The sequence below is a fragment of the Fringilla coelebs genome (assembly GCF_963513975.1).
Source record: "Fringilla coelebs genome assembly, chromosome: 2".
Classification (NCBI taxonomy): Eukaryota; Metazoa; Chordata; class Aves; order Passeriformes; family Fringillidae; genus Fringilla; species Fringilla coelebs.
The window spans coordinates 7,112,592-7,137,023 of NC_140029.1; the positions used below are offsets into that span (position 1 = coordinate 7,112,592).

Below are 24,432 nucleotides of genomic sequence, written 5' to 3' on the forward strand. Positions count from 1 at the left end.
CTGCAGGCCAATTTGGCACTGAAACATTGTTTCTTGGGAGTTGTTTCCCCTCCTTAAGTACACAAAAGGCAGCCCTATTGATCAGCACTTCCAAGATATCCTGCAGGCAGGAGTAACAATATTACCCTCATGTTTATTACACTACCTTGAAATGTGATTAAGATCAACTTTTTGTGAGCCTTACAAAGAAGGCATGTCTGGAAAGACCAGGGGAGAGGAATCGTTCTGGGAAGAGTTAAATGTACTCTGTTATTCTAAGGGCAATGCAGAATTGACCATAAACTCCTATGCATGGAATCTTTTAATGGGAAGGTGGAACACCATTCACTGGAAACCAGAACTGAGGAAGTTCAAATGTCTTACATAGGCAGAAATTATATAATAATTTTCATATTCATCTAAAAGTAACTTTACACCCTTGCACCATATTCTTTAGACTGCTGCTGGAGCAGAAGTATACTTTATTCTTCCATCTATTTAATATGTTAATTTTTTTTATTGCAAGCCATTTTTCAGTGGAGTGGATATATTAAAAATTGATCTAATTTATTTCAGTGATAATTTTTTTCCTCCATGAAACTCTAGAAACAATTTTTTTCTAGCTAATTCTTTAATCATTGAGTGATGGTTTCTCTTCGTCCCCAATGAAAATGCAGAAGACACAAATCTATAATGTTGAAACCACAAAATACAATATTTTCTTACAAATACATAATTTTTTTATATGCAGAAAAACGAGATTTCAAGAGATACAGCAGGTTTTGTCATACCATAGTGGATATCCTACATGTATAAAATAAAAAGCTGAATTCTTTATTCTGTATAAACACCACTGGACACTCAGACATGAGTGGGTAATTCTTTTGTAAGAAAGTTTACTGTAGATATACATGTCTTAAAAAAATTGAACATAAAGCCAAAAGAAATCTGGTCTGGGTATGAAAAAAAATTAAATGCAAATCTTTGGTGCCATAATTTCATACTGAAAACAACAGCTCTATTTCTGCCACAGTTGTTTAGGAAGAATAATAGCCACACTGGACTGAGTTGGAAGTTAAGCTCACTGCTGGATTATAGTTTAATTATCCAAATAAAGAAGGGCTGCTAAGGGATGAAGAACGTGTTGCAATGTGACTGAGGTTCTCCAACCTGCTTGCCTGTTAAACTGCACTTGTTCTCCAGACTTACAGGTGGTTAAGTTTCATTACTGTTACCCCAATGGTCATCTGAGAAACTGGTCCAAAAACAAGAAAAAGGCTTTGAAGTTTCATAAACTGGGAAACAGCAAGAAATAAATTAAGACAGAAATGGTTTACTGGGAACTGGGAGAGGGCATGACTCACAAGTATAAACAATACAAAATATGTTTATTTAAGATTACTACTACACATTGACTTGCTCAAAGCATGGAAACTATTTTATTTTAAAATAAAAGGCTAGGAACAACACCCACACACAGCATCTCCATGTCTGTCTCTATCTCTTTCTGTTGGACCCACCTCTTTAGCCCCATGCTGCTCAGACTCAAGCACAGCAGGTCCAGGTGCTTCCACAGGTTCATCTGAAGCCTCTGTGCTTTTTATACACAATTAATCTCCAAATTGACTGCATATTTACCCTTCATCTTCTCCACTACTTGAGTTTTCAAGACTTTTGTTGCTGTTCCAGTATCCTGGACAGGATGGGACACCAGAGTGTGACCACTTGATTGATGGTGTAAGAATGAGAGAGGAAGGCATGAGACCTTTTCCTTCCCTGCTCCTTGCCTCATCCCTGCCTGCTCAGCTCCCCTCAGGCTGCATGGAGCTATCCTCCCACTTCCTCTACATCATCTCCATCCCAGAGGACACCGTGAACTTCAGCAGCTCCCAAGGGGCAGGGAAGAAGCCGTGGATGCCCCATCCCTGGAAGTGCTCCAGGCCAGCCTGGGTGGGGCTTTGAGCAACCTGGTCTGGTGGGAGGTGTCCCTGCCCATGGCAGGGGGTGGAATGAGATGGGCTTTAAGGTCCCTTCCAATCCAAACCATTCCTTACAGGCAGATTATTCCAGGCCAAAGTGGGCTCAGTGCTCAGACCAGGCAATGACAGCTCTCCAGTGTCTGCTGCTGTGACTCTGTGCAGACACCCCTGCCACAGCTCAGCCTGCGGCTGTGTCACCTCCACCTGCCCCCAGTGCAGCCCTGAGATAAAGCTGGAAACCACCCCAAATCACTGGACAAACTCCTTCCAGGTGTCCCCTAATTCCATGAAATAGAAATACACCCATTGCCTCAGCAAGGCAGAAGGAGCCTGCCAAAACCACGGCTCGTTCGCAGCGTCTGCTCTGGAAATTCACTTATTGCAAAATGAGAACAAACAAGGCCAGACATCCTCCACAAGGGTTTCTATGGAAATCTCACAAGCAGCTCCCCTCCTCTGAAGATGCCAGGCAGGAAAGCTCTGTTCCTATTGATTCTGCAGTGCTCTTAAGGAGTCAGAATTGCTGCTGCTACAGACCATACTGTGGCTGCTTTCATGCCAGAAAATTGCCATAATGCTACCACAAGCAAAGCCCTTTGAAGTGCATCAAAACCCTGGATATACAGGGGGAAAAAAAAAAGAACAAAAGTGAAAAGAAACTAAGATGAATTGATGCCAATCTGCAGACTACACGACACACCCCATGGCTGAAACATAAGGACACTGAACAACACTGAACTTTGTAATACAACAGAGCCCATCTCTACTTCACAGGAAAGAAAAGTTCAACTCTGTAGGTAGTGAACAACACTGGGACCTAAGAGCCTTGAACTTGATTCCAGAGGAGTCCTGTAATGTGGAAAATGGTTCCCTGTTTTGTAGGGAAGTGTTTATAAGTGTAGATTTATGAGAATAATCCCAAGTTGCCTCAATACTGGGGTTGATACAGAGCATATGAGCAGAGATGAGTTCTACAGCACAAACAGTGAGTTTTTAAAAAGTTACTTTATTGAAAATGTCCTAGTGATTGCATACTAACAGTATATACTTATAGTTTTCAAAATCTATGCTCTGTAAATACAGAACATTCCTTCATAAAATCCTTAATCCACTCTACTGTACACAGCATGGGATAGCCACATTGTGAGAAAGATGGTTAACTCATTACTGTAGTGTTCTAGCAAGATTTAATTGAGGAAAAGGGGAAGAATCTTCCTGTAAAATCCCTACATTTTTCTGATCTTGAGTGAGGGAAATAATTTTAAGACTTTTTTTTTCTCATTTTTCTAATACACATCAGTAAAATAAGATAATTGACAATATATCATTATTAAAGTTCCAATGTAAGGACATTCTAATGCTGGGATTATTTTTACTGCTTCAATGATGGAAACCCTAACTTTTTCTAAACACAATTGAGTAATTAAACCTGGCAATGACCACCTTAAAATCAGCTCTCGTTTTTCCTGCTAGAAATCCCTTTGGCAAGTAAGAATGAACCTGTCAATAAGAGATGCAAAACATTTCTGCCATGACCATGGGGTAAAATCTCCCTTCCTCACTTTTTTATTCTTCTCCTGCAACCTTGATTACCCTTTGATTGGAATTTCTGTGTACATCATAGCATTTATTGAAGTTTTAAAATACAATTAAAATGTGCTCAGTTACATCAGATTGACCAGAGAAGACACTAATGGGCAGCAACACACAGAAAGCTGAAAATGAAAGAACTTTCCTTTCACTGAAGATTTTAAATTGCCACTGAAAATATAAAAAGACCCAAGCCAACATTGCTATTAATTCAGTAGCAGCATCTTAAATCCACACAAAAGAGCAAGAATGCACAGTGTGGATCACAAGTCTGCATTTATTCCTACTTCAGTGTTGCCTAATACCATAACATCACTAATTTTCTGCTTGTCAAAAACCATGTTTTATCTTGCCATACTTTCTTTCATGTCCCTTCTTGTAGAATCCTTGGCACTGGAAAGAGATTGAGTTAATGTATTTTGTCCTTTTCAGGTAAACCTATTTAATCACTTTTTCATCAGTATTTTTTGTCTTCTGGAAAAAAAAAATCCACTTGATTCAGCAAAGATCTTAACCAAAAGAGAATAAATATTTTCTACTGCAGTGTACATTGTCCAAACGAGACCAAGCCACTTACTGGGTCTCAATGGCATCACTGTCTAAATGCTTCCTACAGATGCAAGCCTTGTTCTGAAGGGCACAAAGACAGTTTCTCATGGACAATGTTAGCAGAAATGGAGTAGGCAGGAAGAGGGAATTCTATTCCAAGGATGAAATCACTCCACACACACCCACTGTGATTTTTGCATGTCCACAGCTTCTTGCAGTAAACTTTCCTTCCCCAAAGTAATGCCCTCCCCCAAAATAAAGGCAGAAAAAAGTAATGAATGTAAGCACAGAGTTGGAAATGAGGCATCTTTCCTCCAATTACACATTAAAATGATGACAGTTTGATCCCACCTAGTAATGGAAACAACCAAGGTAATTACACACATGTTATGACTATTGACAATTTTTTTTAGCTAGTTTTGTGCAGAATAAATTCCTGTTACCTAAATGGTGGTTTTCAACCAAAAAAAGAATGTCAAAAAATGTTGCTGCTAATTTATGATCAATGTCATCACCACAAATACCAATAACATCAGTGCTGGTATTCTCAGAAAAGACATAATGCCTGTCCCAAGCCTGGTTTTGTTATGTTAGGGTATTTTTAGGGATCTGTCCTAACTCCTTGGCTATTTCTTTTGCTTGTTAGGACAAATAACACTCATAAGAGTTCAGTAGCAAACCAGCAGAACACATTATGAAGAAAGAGGCAAATGGAAATTGGTACTTCTGGTTATTTGCAATTATTGTAAAAAGCATCCATTACACTTTGTATGGGATTCTGAGAGTTCTGTTCCTGCTGTAAATTTATGTCATAATGACAGTCAGCTTGCTAGGAGTACATTGGGAACTCAGAGCTCTGTGAAACATTATTATTTATTTCTGCATCCCCAAAAATGGTCTTTAGGAATCTCTGCTACTTATTGACAACATTATCAGCTTTCTGCTTGGATCCAAAAAAAGGAAGGAAGGAATCAGGTAGACAGAACCCAGCACAGGGTAAATGCAAAGTGATAAACAGAGAATATATTTTATGAATCAAATATTACATTCCTACAGGTCAAATCCCAGGTAAATACAGAAGTAACAGTAGGGAAACAAATTATTGGAAACCACTCCAGATTTACACAGGTCAGACTGATTCTATCTCACACCAACAACTGTGTGTGTTTGACAGTTTATCTGACACCACCACCCACCAGCAGCTTGGTGTGCTGTCAAAACAAACAGGGCAGTGTACAACAGAAGTTGTGCTGCCAGGGTGGCAAGCAAGGAAAATCTGCATTTGCTCATTATTCAGTCTTTCACTCAGAGCCCAAAGCCAAGGCGTAGGTAGCTCGAGGGGCGAGGCTGTCGATCACACACTGTGGAGCTGGAGATGCCAACACAGAGTGCTTTTCCACAGAGAGAAAAACAAAATGGCTTAATAATACATCATATGTTTTATTTCTATATAAAGGCTAATCACTGCTATTTTTACATCCCAGCTTTTCCTACGATTTGTGGCCCTGGGAATCATTCATAAGTGCAGCAGACAACAGTGCTGTTTCCTGGACATGGCTGGGAAATCTCAGCTTTGATTTTGTAGAACCACGCAATCTTCTCTTTTCTAGATAAAAACAAACATCTTTTTCTGTGGAAACAAAAACTATCCATGTCAGCAAATTAGAGTCTTAAGTGTAAGATTCAATTATGTCTGGTTTTCTCTTGTGTTTTGTACTTGTAACACAATGTGCTGAAATTTCTTCCAAATCATATTTGCATAGAAGATTTTTTGGACTTCCCCACTTCTGGACATATTTTTCCATATCTGCTGCCTCTCTGGTTTGCATTATGGAGACAAACATTATTAATTCTCCATGCAATCTTCTGATAAACTTGGCTTCCACACGAGGTGAGGCTGGCACATGAATACATTCCCATGAAAAAAAAGTTAACATATTTTGCTTACATTATTTTTTTTTTCAAATTTGGAACTATTTAAGCTTGAATTTTCAGGGTGTGTTTTCCAGGGTGTGGTTTTTGTGATTCTTTTCTGCTGGAAAATCTTGGTCAAAACTGACTGTCTATTTCTAAGTGTCTAGGGAAAACACATTCTTTGAATTTTGAAAAATCATGCCTTTTTTTAATGCCTATTTTGGGAGTTGCAGCAGCAACTTGAAATTTGGCAGGGAGGTAACCTTGGAGTCAACATGGCACATTTTGTTATTCATATGAAAATATGCCCCAGTGAAATCAGTTAGAAAGTTTTGAGAAAATAGAGGTCACAGAAGTCATTCTCAAATCTGACAAGCTGAAGTAGCTGAGGTTTCTGTCTAAATTCTCTGAGCACTTAATGCTGTCCAGTTGTTAATGAGCAGTGCCTGAGGAGTGACTGAGCACCCAGCCCTCCTTACAACATTTTGTGCCATCAGCTTGCTGGGTTTCAACAAACACACAATCAAGTAAAATCAGTCATGTCAAAATCAATCCAGAACAGCACTCTTCAGTTCAGCAGAAAACCCTATAAATAGGAAATGGGAGCAATATTCAAGCCATATAAATAAAAACTCCCTGTGGGTATGGGGAAAGTCTTTAACTTCAGGCACCAGTTTATTTAATATGCTTGGGTATAAAATGCTGTAATCAATATTAACTGGATTACAGGGGACATTATCTATTAAGAGTGACACAAACATGTGCCTGAGGCTCTTACTGGCCACTATCCACATTTTTAACATGCAAGTCCAAGTGGAAAGAGGAATCTATCCCAAGCTCTGCAGCTCCCTCTCTGCAGGGTGCAAAGGCACTTGCTGATGCATCCTGGACAGTTTAAGTGAGATTCCATGGGGTACAGCAGGAAAAATCCCAGAGGTACAAGCCACCCAAGCAGAGATTTCTTCCAAAAGCTTTTTCTGCCCAAATCACTCTTTGCAGAAGCTCCCTCCATCCCCAGACTGCAGTTCCCTACAGGCAGAGGGGGTTCTGTATCCCTTCACTGGGCACATTGTGGTGTGCATGCAGAGGCCAGGAGCAGGGAGGAACAGAACATGTTCAGAAATTCACTGTTCAGAGGTTGCCACTCAGGACCATGCTTTGCTTTGAGGAATAGACAACTCCAGAGCTGCCTGACAGGATTTGAGCTTCATTTCACAAATACTGGACAAATAATTTAAAAAGCCACAGTATCACTGCTGGGAAGTTCACACTTAATAGAACAAACACCTTGCTCATACCTCATACAGATTTCATGTGTTTGTAGTAGTTTATCCCAGAGTTTCCCATCCCTTCCTGCAAGCACCAAGTACTGAATATTTAAAATACAATAGAAAGAGACAGAAATCTCACCAGACGAGTCAACTGCAAATTCAATTTCAGAGATACAAATAGCAAGTCAACACTGGAATCAGAGAGATTGAGGGGAAATCCTGTCCATATTGGAGCATGATTTACTATGCATTTCACCAGAAGCAGAACTCTAGATACAGATTACTTTAAGACCAGAAAGCAGCACTGTCTAACCTCTTGCAGAACTGAGTGTAGGCATATTGGTGCAGGAATGGTAGTAACAGAGAAGCTGTGAGAAAAGCAAAACAGACCAGAGGCTGATCAGAGTTTAATCCCCCAGCTATGAATGGCAGTGTAGAGTAAAAATGGATTAATTATTAAATAAGGCATTTATTGTCTATTTTTTTCAATGCCTGTTCTAATTCATAACAGGCAGACACCAGTGTCTGTGCCACTGCCATGGGGTTCCCATTGGCATGAAAAATGTCCCAGTACCCCAGGAGTGCTGTGACATGTTTATTTGTCTTCCTCATGTCACCAACAAATTTTCAGGGACTGTGAGCACCAGGAAATTTTCTGCTTAGCTCCATTTCCATCCCCACACCAGGCTTTGGTCCAAGGCACAGGTGTTACAAAGTAACTCAGTGTTTTTGTAAGAGTGAGGCAAGACAACACAAAGCAATGCTCAAAGCATTTTCTGAAGCACTGCAACAGGTTGGGGACCTGGAGGAACGAGGCACCCTGAAGGGAACATGAGCTTGTCAGAGCTCTAAAAGCCACATTAAGAGGATGTCACCATCAGCTGCACACAGAATGGGTGGCAATTCCCTAAGGACACTCTGTGCATTACAGGAACCCTAAGGATGAAGACCAAATGTCTCATTCTAGCAGGAAAATTACCAGACATCTGGTAAAGCGAAGAAGCAAGGAAATCTAGATCCACACTCTTCCTGTTTAGTAATGCTACAGATTATTGGCTTATTTACATATTCACAAAAAATTATTTAACCAATTACTGTTATTTTAGTAGATGAAATAACATAATTAAGTAAACAATTTGCTGGTTTATGCATTAATTCACTGCAGATTACACCAAAGGAAAGCCTCTGACACCTTCTCAATACTAATAAAACCTAACTTTACCCACACCAATAATGGCTGTAATATCACTGAAGTCACACAGCCACAAAACTCACCTTTTCTGAATCCTGAGTGAAGGAAGGATTGCCTGAAAACTGAGACCTGTCCAAAGCTGCCAACACAAAATTGACCTGAGGGACAACCTAAACACTAATTTTCTCCAACACAGCAACATTCTCATCGAGGTAACATCAAAATAATTATTTAACCGGGTTTTTTAAGCATAAGGATGAGGGGCCATGATGCAGTTGCTGGTGTGAAAGCAGATCTGAAGAGTATTTTGGGAAGTGTTGCCTGGTGAAGTGTGAGGAGTCCATGGCACTTGGGGAATCGGGCTGCCTCTAGAACGGCTCTTCTCACAGCAGTAGAACCTAACCTAGAGATACTCCCAGATGTTTATTCTGCAACATTTTCCCAAGCAAAACATCTGCCACCGCCGCATGGGCAACCTGAAAAAAACCACGTCAAAACACCACCTTTGTCGGGAAGCGCCAATGCCAGCCTGCATCCCCGTATCCCTGCCTCGGCCCCACCTGCGGGCACTGCCAAGTCACTTTTCCTCCAGCCTCCCTCCCGACCCGCGGAAGAGCGAACCAAGGCAGGGAGCAGCGGTTTGTGAGATCACGACACGGATCATTTCCCCTGTTCCTCCCCGAGCTCCCCCGAACCCTCGGGACCCCGGCCCTGCGCTTCCATCGCCGCCCCCGCGCACCGCCCGGCCCCGCTCCGGGGGCGCTCCCGGCGGGATGCCCGGGGCAGGCGGGCGGGTGTGCGGGGCTGCGCCGTTCCCCCCTGACCCACCTGAGATGCCGGCCCCGATCACGACCACGTCGTATTTCTGGGCCATGGCGCTGTCCCCGCTGTCCCCGCTGTCCCTGCGCTGGCTCCGGTCACGGCCGCTGCTCCGTCCCGACCCCGCGCCCCGGCAGCGCCGTCCCGCCCGCCCCGGCCCCGCCCCTGGGCGTGACCCCGCTGCCCTTCCACCAATGGGCGCGGCTCGAGGGAGGGGCATCACCTGGCCACGCCCCCGCGGAGCTCGGTGTGCGGCTCGACGGGGCGGGGGATGCTCGGCAACGCCGGGAGCCCCGGGGACACCGGGAATACCGGGAACACCGGGAACACCGGGAACAGCGGGAATACCGGATCCCAAGGCGCGCATCGGACCGTGCAGCACCACGCCAGGGGGATGGAGGCAGGCGGGCAGCAGCGTGCCCGGTGCGGGATGCCGCCTATGAACCGGCCAGCGTTCGCTTAACCCCGCTCTAGTGACCCGCAGTGACTGCGGGGGAGGAGGAGATCCATGGAGCCAGAGGTTATGGCAGCCTGCAAGCCTCACCTCTTACTAGAATCAAGTCGTACTTGATCCATGAGCCGGGGAACAAGGGGTTAACCTTTCCACCGGCGTATCTTCCCGAAGACAATGCCTGAAATAATAATTGGTTGTCAAAATTCTTTACTTTGGTACTTAGCTGCCATTACTGCTCCGGAATACAGGATGGTTGTGATATTCCTTGCCATGCGTTTTGCAGCTTGTACAGGTTTTATTGCCAAAGTGTAAATGTCATCTCTGTGGAGTGGAAAAAATAGAGAGCCTGTCCATCCACTTCCAAATAAGCACAGAAGAGCTATACCATCCACACAATTATAAGAAATCCTAATGCTGTTTCATGTTAAATATTTATTAGTATAAGTTCTGAGAGTTGCCCGATTCTGCAATTATATTCCAAGCCTGGGTATGACCAATGAATGCAATAATACTGTAATACTTTTTGGCTGGTGCTCTTCCAAATGAGTCAGTTTTCTCTTCTTTAAGGGAAATACAGGGCTTTTGGTTTTTGTTAATTGTCCAAATGAGTGAGATGTAGACCTGTTGTTGTGAACCAGAGGAAAATGTTTAGAGTGCCTCTCCTATGAGGAACATCTGAAAGAGCTGTGATGGCTCAGCCTGGACAAGAGAAGCCTCTGGAGAGACCTTATTGAGGGTTTTCAGTAATTAAAAGGGGACTATGAGAAAGATGGGGACAGATTTATAGCAGATCCTGTTACAATAGGACAAGGAATAACAGGCTTAGACTAAAAGGGAGCTGATTTAGGTTTGCTGTAGAGAAGAACTTTTTACAGTGAGGGTGGTGAAACCCTATAACAGGTTGCTCAGTGATGTATTGGATGACACATCCCTGGCAACACTCAAGGTCAGGTTGCTCCCAGCAACGTGGTCCAGTTGAAAATGTCCCTGGTGCTTGCAGGGTGAGTGGACTGGCTGAGATTTAAAGGACCCTTCCAACCCAAACCATTCCATTGTTCTGTGACAGCAGTGACTGAACACAGAAACATCAATAAATCACTAAGCAACAGTGTGGGAGACAGAATAATGGATCTTCCTCACCAATAAGAACAGGTACTTTACAAAGTGGAAGTGCAGAGCTCAGTAAGTGTGTTGCAATATCTGCAGACACAGAAGTGCCAGACACTGTAGCGAGGCAGAGCAGCAGATCCCTGCTGCTCTGGGAGATCATCTGCTGACACAGAAGCTCATTATTACTGCAATTGCTGCTGCTCCATGCCAGGGTAAAGGGAGCACAACGGGAAGAGACCAAGGCTGTGAGAGTGGAATGGATTCTGAAAGAGAAAACCTAATGTACCAACACCCACTCTGTGCTCAACAGAGAAAAAAAGCCTCTGTTTCTCGAGGGAGATAAGGACACCCACTCCCACAGCTCTGCTGGCTCCAGTGGGCAGGTCACAGGGAATCTGACAAATAAAAAGCTTCATTCAGGGGCGCCTCCCTCATAATTCAGAAGCCAAGTTTGGAGGAAAGCAACAAAAACATCCTTTGTGACAACAGCAGGAAACTTGTGTGCATCTAGATAACTTGCTGATAGATACACTTGCCAACAAATCTCCAGGGCTAAAAGGAACCATAAGAGTCCTGTGGAAGGGCAGTGGAGGCTGAAGTGGTTCTACCTAGACCAGCTCTAATGATGATATCCAAGTGTGAATTATACAAATTGTTGGCTCAACCACTGTAGTAACGAGTGAAAAAATTCCTGAGGGGTTACCAAGGGTCACCTCAGGCTTTGACAGATTCCAGGGGTAGCGATGCTTGTTCAGAGCCATGTGACTGCTTAGTCCTTGGCATCAATAAGAGCACTCAGAATAATTCTCTCTCAGCTCAGACCTGCTGGCATCTAGGATTTGGGAAAAAAATATACCCTGAAGCCTTGCTTGATAACAACAGGATAAACCCAATAGACTTGATGAAAATGCAAGAAGCAGGGAAGGAAGAAGGTGATGTTTCATATTGTGAGTGATCCTCTTCTTCTAAATGTGATGCCCATGTTTTTAAAAAAAGATTTTAAATGTGTCAGATACCAACAGAAAAGAAAGGGATGCCAAACCTTACACTAAAGGAAATTCCAAGCAGATAAAATTTTATTTGGAAATAAATCAGCTGTCACTCAGAAAGGAGAGTTGATTAAGAAGGAAATGCTCACCAGTGGGCCCTCTTTGTTATGCAGTCTAAAAAACAAGGGAACAACACTGAAGGATGAATATAGGAAGCTTCTGTTGCTGAAACCATTTCCTAGCAATCTCTCTAGTTGATTTATGTCTGCCTCAGTGATTGATCTGTAGCAATAATTTGCTGAGCCTGCAGAATGTGCATGATCATAAATGTGAAGGTGTAGAAAGTCTCAGACATAGACTTTCAAATTTGCCAGGAAAAAACCACTGAAAACTGTGGAGAAATACAGTGGAATATCGAGAACAAAGCTTTCACTTGAGATCATATCTGTGTCAGCAACAACAAAAATTGTTGGGTAGCCCCAAGAATGGGCAAAAATGGATCCATTTGTTGATCAAAGAACATAAAGAAAAGGATGCAAAAGTAGGTGATATGACCAAGTCCTTTATTGTACTACCAGTGTTTTGCTTTCAGTTTTTCCAGCTAGTGATGTGAGGAAGTCAAACTTCTCACATCATGCCATCAAGAGCCTCAGTTATTTTGTATCTGCTCAACACCCCAAATGATGAGTAAAATCAGTCATAATTGTTGGGAAAGACACAGATATTTCGCATTCCTTCCTGATTTCAATGTTACTTATTTTGCCAATGCATCCAAAAATTAGAACACAAACATAGGGAAAATCTCTAGCCTTAAAATAAATTGGTTTTTTTAAAAATAAAATCTATTTGTTGTACATGTATGTATATAGTACAGGTTTTTTAGTTATTTAATTGCTTTACAAGTGTATTTTGAAAGGTAAATAGAACCTAAATGATGTAAGTGAAAAATGCATTATGCCTGGAAGACTGATTGTCATTACCGAGGTCATAATTACCACCACTTAGCCACCTCTAAAGTCATGCAATTCTTGTATCTTAATGATACCAACAGAGCTCCTCTAAAGTACCCTAGAACCTGTCATCTTCAGTGTTACTGTCAGCTGAAATTTTTGCCATTAACTCATCATCTGTGTTGATTAGCACTCTGCACACACAAAGATGAGCTTTCCAGGGAGCACCAGAGCCTTTTGCAAAGCCTAAATCACAGAAATTTGCATTTGCACACATTTTAATTCTGGTAATTATAGGGTTAGCAGTGTGGGCTGCATCAAGCTGAAACGTGAAAAATTGTGAAAAATAAACTCTCCCAGACATTACACAAAGTATTTCTGTTGGCAGCCCTTTTGTGGGGCAGCAGGGCACGTGGTGTGGAGCAACTTCAGAACTCAGCTGTAGGTGATACTGTATTTTCTAATAACAGCTTTCTATTTTGGAACAGAATCTTAGACTATCTTAAGCTAAATTGAGGGTCAATATGTAATTTATATGGCTAATGATGTTTATAGATGGTGGTTTCCTTCCCCTTCCCCTTCTCCTCTCCCTGCCCAAGGCCTTTATCAGTAAGGGAGACCATAAAATACCATGTAGTACATGGTATTTGGGCAGTGTTGCACACCATAAGTAGAGGGGAAAAAAGTTCCATAAAATGTTCCAGGCTTTAGAGTATTTTCCTCTGAAACAAATTCCAAACAAACAGCAGCAGATCATTGTCTCCAAGGGCTTTGTGCAGGAGGAAGGAGAGAAAATGTGCGTTCACTAACAGCAAGGAAGGGGTAACCCAGCCTTCTGCCCAGAGCAGATCCAGGGCTTGGGTAGTTTGAATGCACTGAAGGATGGAAAAACCATGAGCTCTGTGGGCCTCAGGGTCTGGCCACCCTCAGGGTGAATCCCTTTTTCCTTATATTGAGTTGCCATTGCTTGTGGCTCCAGGCTGTGCTTGCTGCCCCTGCTCCATCACAGGGTGCTTGGGGTACTTCTGTGTTTTGGAACTTCTCCTGTTGGAGGCATTTCAAGAAGCATTAAAACCATGGCACTGCAGAGTAGGTCTTGAAAGTAAAACATCATGTACCATGTCCTCAGTGAGTCCCTTTGGGAATATTCCTACAATCCCTTCACCTCTCTCTGCTCCCCTAAACACAGAGTTCTCTACATCCACTGGAGTGGTCCCAGCTGGGGAGTCACAAACAGATTGTTCAACATATTGGCAAAAATTGGTTAGAATCAAATTAGTAAACTGTGGACAGCATGGTTGAGTGTTAATTTTTTGTTTTTATAGGCTAGGATGTATATTCTTTGTTTTTCAAGATCATTTTCTTCCTTAGATGTGTGTTCAAGACCATCTGAAAATCAGTCTGATGTTGCAGAACGGTCTTCACTGGTATGAAAAATGGGTTTGTACACGAAGATGGCTGTGGTATATTCATTCCTCAGTGTTCATTTTTACTGGCATGTTTTCAACGGTGCTGGTGATCTCATGCTTCCTGACCAGCTCTTTTTCAGGCACTGTGCTGAACTCTAATCAATGAATAAGCACCCTGAAGCAAATTATCATCACTCATGGCTCTTAGCATTTGGTTAGTTCATTTTGCCTTACAATCACAGCCAGGAATCTTCTGATGCATAAACACAGACAACAAAAATTCACTGTCCACCTTCTCCTTGACCCATGTTTCCCTCTGGCTCATTTACAGAGCATCCCACAAACCTGCTGGGGCAGTGCCTGTACTAAGTGCAAGACAGTGGGACATGGAAGGGGATGAGGGGAGTGGGATGCTCTGAGTCAGACCCCAGCACTGGCAGAGCTCCTGATCTTCAGCACCTGATTGATGCAGGATCTCCTTATCCCTTCTCCATCCTCCACACAGCCCCAAAGCTCTCAGCTCCTCCCCAGCTCTGGATGCAGAAGGGATCATTATGTGACTGCACTGCATTTGAGGGCCTGGGAACTTTAATTAGGGATATAAATATTGAAAAGAGAGTGCCATGAAGACAGATCCAGGCTCTTCTTGGTGGTGCCCAGGACAGGAGGCACCTGAAGAAAATGAAGGGAGTTCCACCTGAATATGAGGAAGAATTTCTTTCCTGTGCAGGGACCGAGCACGGGGACAGACTGCCCAGAGAAGGGTTGGAGTCTCCCTCACTGGATCTATTCCAGAACCCTCTGGACACAATCCTGTGCCATGTGCTCTGGGATGACCCTGCTTGAGCAGGGGGCTGGACCAGATGACCCATGGTGGTCCCTTCCAGCCTGACCCATCCTGTGATTCTGCAGTGGAGAAAACAGGCAACTGCATGTCAGGGGTTTTCTTAAAGCCATGAGGAAAAGGTCAGCTACTATGGCTTCAGTACCCTTAGGTGAATAAACTGGAACATGTTTAAAACATTAATTCAAATTTCAAAGTGCTCCTCTATACCTGGGAGCAGAAAAAACAAAACTCAAACTGGAGAGTTGCTCCCTCAAGAGCAGTGCCCTCAGCTACATGCAGTGAAACTTTCTGTTCCCCCAGAAAAAACCTGTTATGTACTCACTGCATGAAGTTTGCTACCTCAGGATGCCAAAAGATATTTTGGCTGTACAGAAATGTGGAATAAAATTTTAAGTACTTTTTAGCCAAAGAATTAGGTATGTGTTTTCTTTCTTTGCTAGGATAGCATCCATAATTTAATTTTGCAAAATATTTCCTACTCTTTATTTAATTATGTAATACCATAGGGTACAAAAATTCAGAAGATAGTTTGAGGAGGAGACAGAATTACCTCACTCAAATTTTTAAAGTTACTTCTTTGTATGGTTGTGCAGTCTGACTAAAACAATTATTGATCTTTTAACAGCACCAGACACTCCTGTCTGTATGTCTCAGAATTGTCAAATACTTTTAAATTATGAAAATGTTTCCATTTTTTTCAAAATTTGAGCATCCTATTGCTGAGCATTAGGCAGGCTTCATCAGTGGCTGAAATACAGCACAAGTTTCCAGGTACCAGAAGCCAGATATGCCCAGGCAGGTCTCACACAGAGAAGTGGCTGTTTGGTTCAGAGTGAGGAGAGCTTTCTGCCTGGTGTTAGAAGACACAAGTGCAACGCTCCAGGAAGCAGCAGGTGAAGTGCAACAAGCCCATTTTCTCTCCAGACTCAGCCTTCCCCCTCACACAGCCTCTCTGAAAGAAAACAATGATTTTTAGGTATCTGTACAGGTTCGTAGGTAGTCAAGTTCCATTACAGTGTCAACAACAGATTTCAGACCACCTCTTGACAAACATCTTCTGAAGGAAAAATGATCACAAAATACAATTGTTGCCTTTAAAAATGTACAATCCCTCTGAGTGGGAGTGGGTGGTTTTTTTTTCAGAAGATGTGGAAGAAACATAGCTGCAGATACATCTGCTAACAAAATAGAGGTAATTCAAGTTGAAGTTGGCATGTGTAACAAAGAAGATTATGCTGATAACTTGTTTTTAATCTCTTTACTTTCTATTTTTTGTCTTTAATTATGTGTATTAGTTCAAATGCCAGTGTCAATACAGATGAAGTCTTTTCCTTTCTCTCTAATTTATCTTCACGACTCATTTGTCTTCGAAAGGAGTTTATTGTAATAACTATGGGATAAAATATAACTACTGACTGGTGTAATAAGGATTAAAAAAAAAAGTATTTGTTTTCAGATTAAAGAAACCCTGAGATGTTTTCAACAAGATTAAGTTAAATAAACCTTTCAGGAACTTTTGTTTGACTGACACTTTCACCTCCAATATGAAGTCAGTAGGGGAGGTCCAGAAGAAGGGCTCCAGGCACTCCTCAAACCTCTGGAATTCCTTCACCCCATCTTGATGGGGGAGGAAGACCTTGTTGGGCAGGACAGGTGGTGCTTTCAATTCTGCCCAAATAGCTGCCAGCAGAGGTCTGCAAGGTTGTTGTTCAAAAGTCAGGTAAGGACCCCAAGAAGGGATGCAGGTGACAGCAGGGAGCAGCCACGGCAGAGCTGCCTGAGCTCTGGGAATTGGGAGAAATTTCTGTGTCACCTCTGCTGGACTCAGCCCCTCAGCAGGGCATGGGTTTAACACTCACCCTGCACATGTCAGCCCTCTGACTGTCCCTGGGCACCAGACTTAACTTCTGCTCTTTCTGAGGGCACGTTAAATTGACTTGGTTCCATTCTTAGTTTAGCAGCCCCTGTTGATTTGCCCAGACTCCCTTTTCAGGCTTTGGACGCCCTGTGACCTTTGGGGGTGAGGGTTGGTGTTGCACAATGTGTCACCCAGCCAGTGAATGGAACTTCATGTGAAGGGCTGGACTTTGTTCAAGTTGTTTAAAGCACGTGAAGCAGATTTCTAGTCTGCAGTGTCATTGCTGCTATCAAGTTTTCTCTGTGCCCTTCACCACCACTATTAAAAAATTTTTAACTGAATGTGCCCTTAATTGCCAGCTCCATAAAAGAGTGGCTTGGATATAGCTCATGGATTGCTGGTATCATTTGAGGTTAGATAAAAGCTTGTATAAGAGATAAGAACAATCTGAACATAATACTACCTTTGGAGAACAAGGATTTGTTATAGATCACAAAGCCTGGCTGCAGCTAGGACAGGATTTTAGAAGCAGGAGCATTATAGGCATATGGGGAGATGAGTGGGGATCATTAGTGTAGACATCAAAGTAGCAAAGAAGATTTGGTCTGGGAGAGCTAAAAAGTGTGGTAGAAACACCAGCAGGAATAAATAATCCACTTACAGACATCAAACTCCAGCCAATAATTAAAAAAACCAACCAAACCAAACCAAACCAAAACATCAAAAAGCTTCACTATAACTAGATCAGAGAAATTTGTCATGCCCTCTCACTGTCTATCAGGTAAAACAGCACTGGGAATCAACAGAAGCATCCAAAAAGAAATTAAGGTTGTTCTCCACTGCAAATCCTGTACAGGATGTAGTGGACTGAAGCCTTGAGTACAATTTCATCTCTCTCCTTGATAATTGGCTGCTTCACTGAACACCTAAAACCCTCAGCACTCCTCCTGAGAAGCAAATTTAGTGCAGGGGTTTGGGGGCTGAACAATCCTTTCTGCCAGCCCTCCTCCCCCTGCAGCAACCCCAGCCCTGAGTTCCAGCAGGTAGAAATCAGTAACACGGACACAATTCCTACCTCTGCCAGGGAGATGAGCTGAGAAGAACAGAAAAGTAATTTCTAAGGTGCCATTCCTTCTTTTCTTTAAAGTCCTCCACTGGATGTTACCCTATAGGTGCAGGACATTTTCTGGTGTGACCCAAGGAATCACATTTGTGCAATAAGTAAAAATGTTAATTTCCTATTTTTCTTTTTTGCAAACACAAACAGAGGATCTCAGATCCCAACATTGTGCTCATTCCCAAACTGACTTAGAGGGGTGTGCATCCTTTTTCCTCACACAATCATTAATTATTTGGGTAATCAATAATTAGAAATTGGCCAGAGCAATGAATTAGCAGATTTTGTAATTAGAAACTGTAAATAAATTGGTTAAATTAATGAGAATTGTTAGTAAGTGCATTGAGCTCTGGTGTAACTATACTGTCTCATCAGTATTTATGGTAGTGACTATTGTTATCTGATGATATCAAACATTCTCTAAAATAATATTGATTACTTCTGCTTCATGCAACTTAGTAACATATTAAACTTTTTGACTGCTCCAGAGGAAAAAAACTCTTAATCTGCATCTCCATTTAAAAAATGCCTGAAACCCAAAATAATCTCTGATCAAGTCATCAACGTGCTTGCTGCAAAAGAAAAACAACTGAGTGCACCCTGTGATGAAATCCATCAGCACCACCTTATGCAGTTTCTCAGAGCTCTGTGTAGCAGTAGGCACCACCAGCTTCCACAAAAAAAAAAATCATATAGTCCCAGAAGAGAAATGGAAATCCCTGTGTGAAAAATGCGTATTTTATGATTGGCTTTTTGCAAATATTAAAATGAATATTATGTGTGTTATTTTAGAAAGTTATGCTGTATTAATTCTCTGAAGTAGTGTGTTAAATATAGTTTTAGGTTATAACAAAATGTTAAAATAGAAACTATTCTATGAAGGATACTTTTTTTCAAGAAAGGACTCACAGTGAGATAGCAGCCACAGGGCACCTAAATCTTTTAAGAGAAAAAGAATTTATTGCCCCATTCTCAGAAAAAACAAACTTCTTCCTGCCCTGAAGATGCCCTGCACTCAGCCCTGAAGACGCCATCAGGATTCAGAGGAAGCAGCTGACACTGCCCAGACAGAATCCTGTGTTTGAATGGAATTTATGCATCATGTGTGAGTTGTATGAATATGCAATAGGCTGTTTTTAAGGGTTAATCCTCTGTTAATGTGGGTCCTTTTTTGGGCTTATTTAGCCCAGAAAGAGGTACTCAGACTGTCTGTTACTCTTTGTTCCTTTTGTCTCATATTGTCCTAATCCAAATTGTCCAAATTATTATTACTGTAATTATATTGCTATTTTTATACCCATTTTATTATCATTAAACTTTTAAAATTCTAAAAACAAGTGATTGGCGTTTTTCCCACCTGCCTACACATAATTTCTTGATTAATAAAAGTGGGTGCACCATCCACCTGCAGAGAGCAGGCAGGGTCAGTCTGCAGGGCCCCAAAAGGTTATCCCCAATATGAGCAGAGCAAAGCAATCAAAGTTGAATTTGTAGTGCCAGGGCAGCAGGAGGGAGGGCAGGAGAGCTGCTCCCAGCCTGAGCTGCTGCTCCTTGCCTCGGTGTTTCATCTCCAGCCAAAACTCCCAGCACACATGGAAGTGAGATTTGCAGCAGAGGGAGGCAGCTGTGTTTGTGCTCTGCCTCTGGCACACATTCCAGGACAGGGCTGCACTTCTGGTGCCAGCACAGGTGCCCAGACAGGGTGGCAGAGTCCTTGCTGTCACCAGCTCTTGAAGCTGCTTGCTCCTCCACAGAGCTGGGAGTGTGGGAAGCAGCAGCAGGCTGGTTTGCAGTTCCTTGTGCTCCTGAGTCATTAGAAAAATGCATTAGAAAAATACATTAGAAAAATACATTAGAAAAATACATTGCCTGTTTCTCTCCTCATAATGAGTCATTTAAGAGACAGGGTGATCAGAGCAATTTTCCCAATTTTTTAATGATATTTCTGAAGGAACTGTAAAGGTGGTTCTCAGTCTTGTGAGCAGTGTTATGAGCCAGAGGTGTCATTGTGAGTTCAAACCTCACCTTACACCTGTGAGAAGAGGAGTGAGGCAGAAAACACTCATGGGAGTGTGCATTTACTTTGTGTTGGCAGAACTAAAGCCACCTGATGCCAGTCTGGAGAGGCATCAGCAGTGTCCACCAGGGCTGTTCTCCCCAGGAAACCTCTCTGCCACCAGTTTGGGCACCCAGAGCCACAGGGGCAGCATGGACAGGGGACAGCAGCCAGCCCAGGGTGACACAATTTCTAGCCCAGGGTTTGTGAGTGGAGGCAGGTGGCTGAGAGGAGGGATTCACAGCACCTTTTCTTGCGTGTCTGCCATGCACTCAACAGGGGCTGGAGGAAATCAGCGTCTCCAAGAGCTGCTTTCTGCCCCTCCTGAGGAAACCTGGGACTCCTCCACCTGCTGCAGAGTCTGGGGGATGCAGCACAGGCTGAACTGCTCAGCCAGGACATGAAGTGAAAGCACCATCAGCAAGAACTCTGACTGTGGATCTCACTTCATATTTTTCTGTACTCTGATTGCCCTTTCTGGACTTTTCTACATGACAGAGCCACCTTAGACAAGTTCCAGCAGCTTCCCCAGCCTCTAACAATTGGGGGTGTTTGCCTTGACTGATGCAATGCCTCAGTGTAAAGATTATTTCTCTGTATCAACTGTACAGTGCTTAAGCAACAAATACCTTGTTTGGTGCTCTTTGGATTTTGACTTCTGGCAGGTTTGAATTTTACTATCTTGGGCATCACAGAGCTATCAAAATGAACCTACAGCAATAAACAATTCTTTGTGACTGCTCTCCAGTGTGAAAGTACACTTTCTGAACTGTGGAAACCTCCTAAGTGTGAGATTTCATATCTGCCTGAACTTTTTACCTGCAGGAGCTTTTGTGTTTGAAGGTGTTGAAGTTTACACAGCGATGACTCATGGAGTTCTTTCAAAGGAGGATTTTACCTCTTCTGCAATTCGAGTGGCTTTCAAATACTTTTCTAAAGAAACAATACCTAGATGTCATTTTTTTTTCCTGAGAAAACATTTATGTGGTGAGGGAATGACTACCAACAGGAGATTTCTGAAAAGAGAGTGGAAAAACAAAGGTACAGTAAAGTATTAGGTATAAAATTCCTGTGTATTTGTGGGCTAGGACATGGGTATTAGTGTGACTACTCCCAGAACACTTTGTTGTAGTTTTCTATGTTTTTTCTATGCCTATTTAAACCACCAGCTTGTGACACATGCTTGTAATTTTAATAGCTCCTCTTTTCCAGTGTATGTTTGCCATTTCCTCAAAGTCCTTCTATGTCTGTGGTGTGCTGAGCACATCCAGATCTCACAGTGACAAATCTGATGGGAAATAATCCCATTTATTAAATATTCTCCTATCAAGACTCTGCTAGATCTTTTTATCTTATTTTCCACAGAAGAAAAATATCTGTTCATGTGTTACAGCACATAATTTAGATACTTATGTAAAACATATGGATTATCTGTATGTTTATTTGCTTGTTTGTTTTCATGGAGTTTTCCTTCTGCTGGGGAAAAAAAAACCCCCACAGTGTAGAGCAAGCAAAGCAGGTTGCAGGCAAATGTGGCAGAGTTGATCCTTTCTAACAGAGCAGGTGCTGACCCACAGGATGTTCTGGCCTCCAGGGTCTTCCTCTCCAAGCCTGGAGAAAAAGCTGGATCATCTGCCTGCATGGCTTTAGCCTGCTGTACATGAAATTACATGAGAATTTATTTCAAGGACACCCATAACTAAAAGCATCCCTTATTGTCAGGCTAAGCAAGCAGGGACTGGCTCTGAGTACAATGCAGCTCTCCTGATTCATCTAATGAGAAGGAATTACAGTTGTCAGCACAGTTCAGGGCGTGGGGTGCATTTCACAGGCAGAATTCATTCTGCTTAAATTGCATTTTGAGGTAAATGTGTGGCAGTGGTAGGCAATATAAGCACACAAAAAAAAAAACAGGAAAAAAATCCCAACTTTGCATTGGAGAAAACTGTAACTGAAAAGGAAATGACATGGACCAGATGAGTTCCTGAGCAGCAAGCAGGGCTGCTGTCCCCAGGTTCACTGCAGAATGTAGAGTGATGAGATGCATGAGATGCAAGAGACAGGATCAGGGCTCCTACTTATGTTTTTATGCACTTCAGTGCTTCTTTGGCATAGCTGAGGCTTGCAAAGGGAATTGTTGAGATCCCAAGAGAAAAATTTCCCATTCTATCACCCCCAAGACAGATGTGCTGACTGTATTCATTCCCTCTGGGAAATTTCCTCCTGAGCCCATCACTAAGTTTGTCTAAATGAAAAAAGATCATCTGGATTTTAGTTTGAGACATGTGGACAGCTCAGGTGATGATCCAGCTCTCATGCTTCTGGCTTGACTTGCATTTTGATGGTTGCCATCAACCTGCTAAAATTGCAGCTCAAAATCACTCAGACAGGAGTGAGTGCAGTGAGCTCTTGACAGTGACTGCAGCCAAAATTTCCTTCACATTCCCAGATCCTTTAACAAAGGAATTGTGTGCATGTAATTTACTTTTTTAATTCATACACATGTGTACACACACGAGCACACAGAATCCTTAAGGCTCAAGCACACCACAGCCTCTGCTCATCAGGAATTTGGAATAAACACAGTTCAGGTGCTGAGGCAACTTCCACCACCCTTTGCACCAGAAGTTGGCAAAGCCTTTAAAATGAAAATGCCGAATCAGAAAAGGAAAAACCTATTAAAAATAAACTAATGCATTAACAAACAGAATATTTAGGTAGTTAATAAATGTGTTTTCTGACTATCTAGCAGCAATTCATTCCAGAAGGCAGCAGGTATCTTTAAGCACCTGTGAAAGAGATATGGAAAAAAAGGATGTCTTCTGTTGTAGAGGATTGTAGCTATGGTGGCTTAAATATAGAAAACCTCAAAATCCTGGAATACCTGTTAATCATTAACTGATAATTTTCTTAAAGTAATGTCTGAATTTCATGAATTTTTTAGCAGCTGATGTACTTTTTTTAGTACAGTTAATGTAGCAGTTAGCTGAACTTTTGAACTTTTTTTTTTTCCTTGAATAGCAGGTAGGTGCTTGCAACACCTACTGCAAAAGCAGGCAAGCAAGAAAAAAAATAGTCTTCTCAAACATTTCTGGTTTCTGAAGATTGCATAGGATGGGCAGGGCTAAAATCTAGTTATGGAGTGGGTTATTCAAAACTAAAATCCAAATGATGCAGTGCCATAGGCCAGCGTGGTTTCCTGTGCAGTTTGGCAAATGCAGTTCATGGCACAGTGTCTTGGTTTGAACAGACAGGTGTTTGCCAAGGAAGACAGAAGCCTCCCTTGAAATGGAAAATGTAAACTCCCTCCCACCAAATTATTATAATTTTGAAATTAAAAGGCTCTCAGGCAAAGATATGGGAATAGGAATAACAGTTCTTTACTAGGAAAATTAAAAATACAGATGCAACAAAAACCAGCACTGCCAGAGTGAGAGCAGTCCCTGTCCCCTGTGTGTCAGGGTGGGGGCACAGCCCCATCCCATGGGGGCTCAGCCCTCCTGCAGTGCCAGCTGTGGCTCTGCTGCAGCAGGATCCTGCACAAGGGGGGAGTTTTCCTCTGCAGCTCCAGGGCTGCTGGAGATGGGCCTGCTCTCCCTCTGGGAATGCAGGGCAGGAGAAAGCTGCTCCTCTGGGAATGCAGGGGGCAAAGGCTGCTGTGCTGTTCCAGGGCAGATTGTATCCAGGTAGGAATGCTTGGCTCCTGCCCTGGGCGCAGCATCTCCCCATGGGATGATGGAATTTGATCAGCCCTGCAAGGACACTCACTGGCCATGGACAGCAGATATTTCCCTCTTTCAAAGTTCTTTCAAAGAACTTCATGATTCATCTCTGTGTAAACTTCAACACCTGCAAACACAAAACCTCCAGCAGGTAAAAGGAGGGAGAGTGGGTGGTGGAAGAGATAAAGAAAACTGCTCAATGAACAGAAGATAACTGCCCCACCTCTGACAGATGGCAATAGAATACACACCCCCATTTCCAACCTAAAACACATGGGTTTGATCCCGTAGGAAGGACAGGAATGATTTGGGGACAGCCCATGGCCACTGCTGTGCCCTGGCAGCAGCTGCTGCAGAAGCAGCTCTGATGGGAGTGAAACTGCTCTGATGTGCAGCTCTGATGGGAGTGAAACGCTGCTGGTGAATCCATCAAACTGACACAAGGCCAGGCTTTATTACAGCTTCAACCTTTGACAGCAATAAAGGCCGTAGCTGTCCCTCATTACTTTGTATTCTCATGCATCTCTGGCCACAGTCCATCAGATTAGGACGGGTATAAAGCTGAGATACTACAAGGATGGCTCCTCTCACTAGAACCAGCTTCCACTTTTCCCCCCAAGAGGGGTG

General features: G+C 42.7%; 1 protein-coding gene across 2 annotated transcripts in view; it reads right to left on the bottom strand.

The window, feature by feature from the left end:
* The window catches only part of LOC311164482 (amine oxidase [flavin-containing] A-like), a 33,446-nt gene extending 24,015 nt beyond the window's left edge, over nt 1-9,431 (bottom strand). For both annotated transcript variants that reach the window (XM_084223963.1, XM_084223964.1), the window contains exon 1: nt 9,303-9,431. In XM_084223963.1, coding sequence (XP_084080089.1) covers nt 9,303-9,348 — 46 coding nt within the window. In that variant the 5' untranslated portion in view covers nt 9,349-9,431. The remainder of the gene's footprint in view (nt 1-9,302) is intronic.
* Between the last annotated feature and the right edge of the window lie 15,001 nt (nt 9,432-24,432).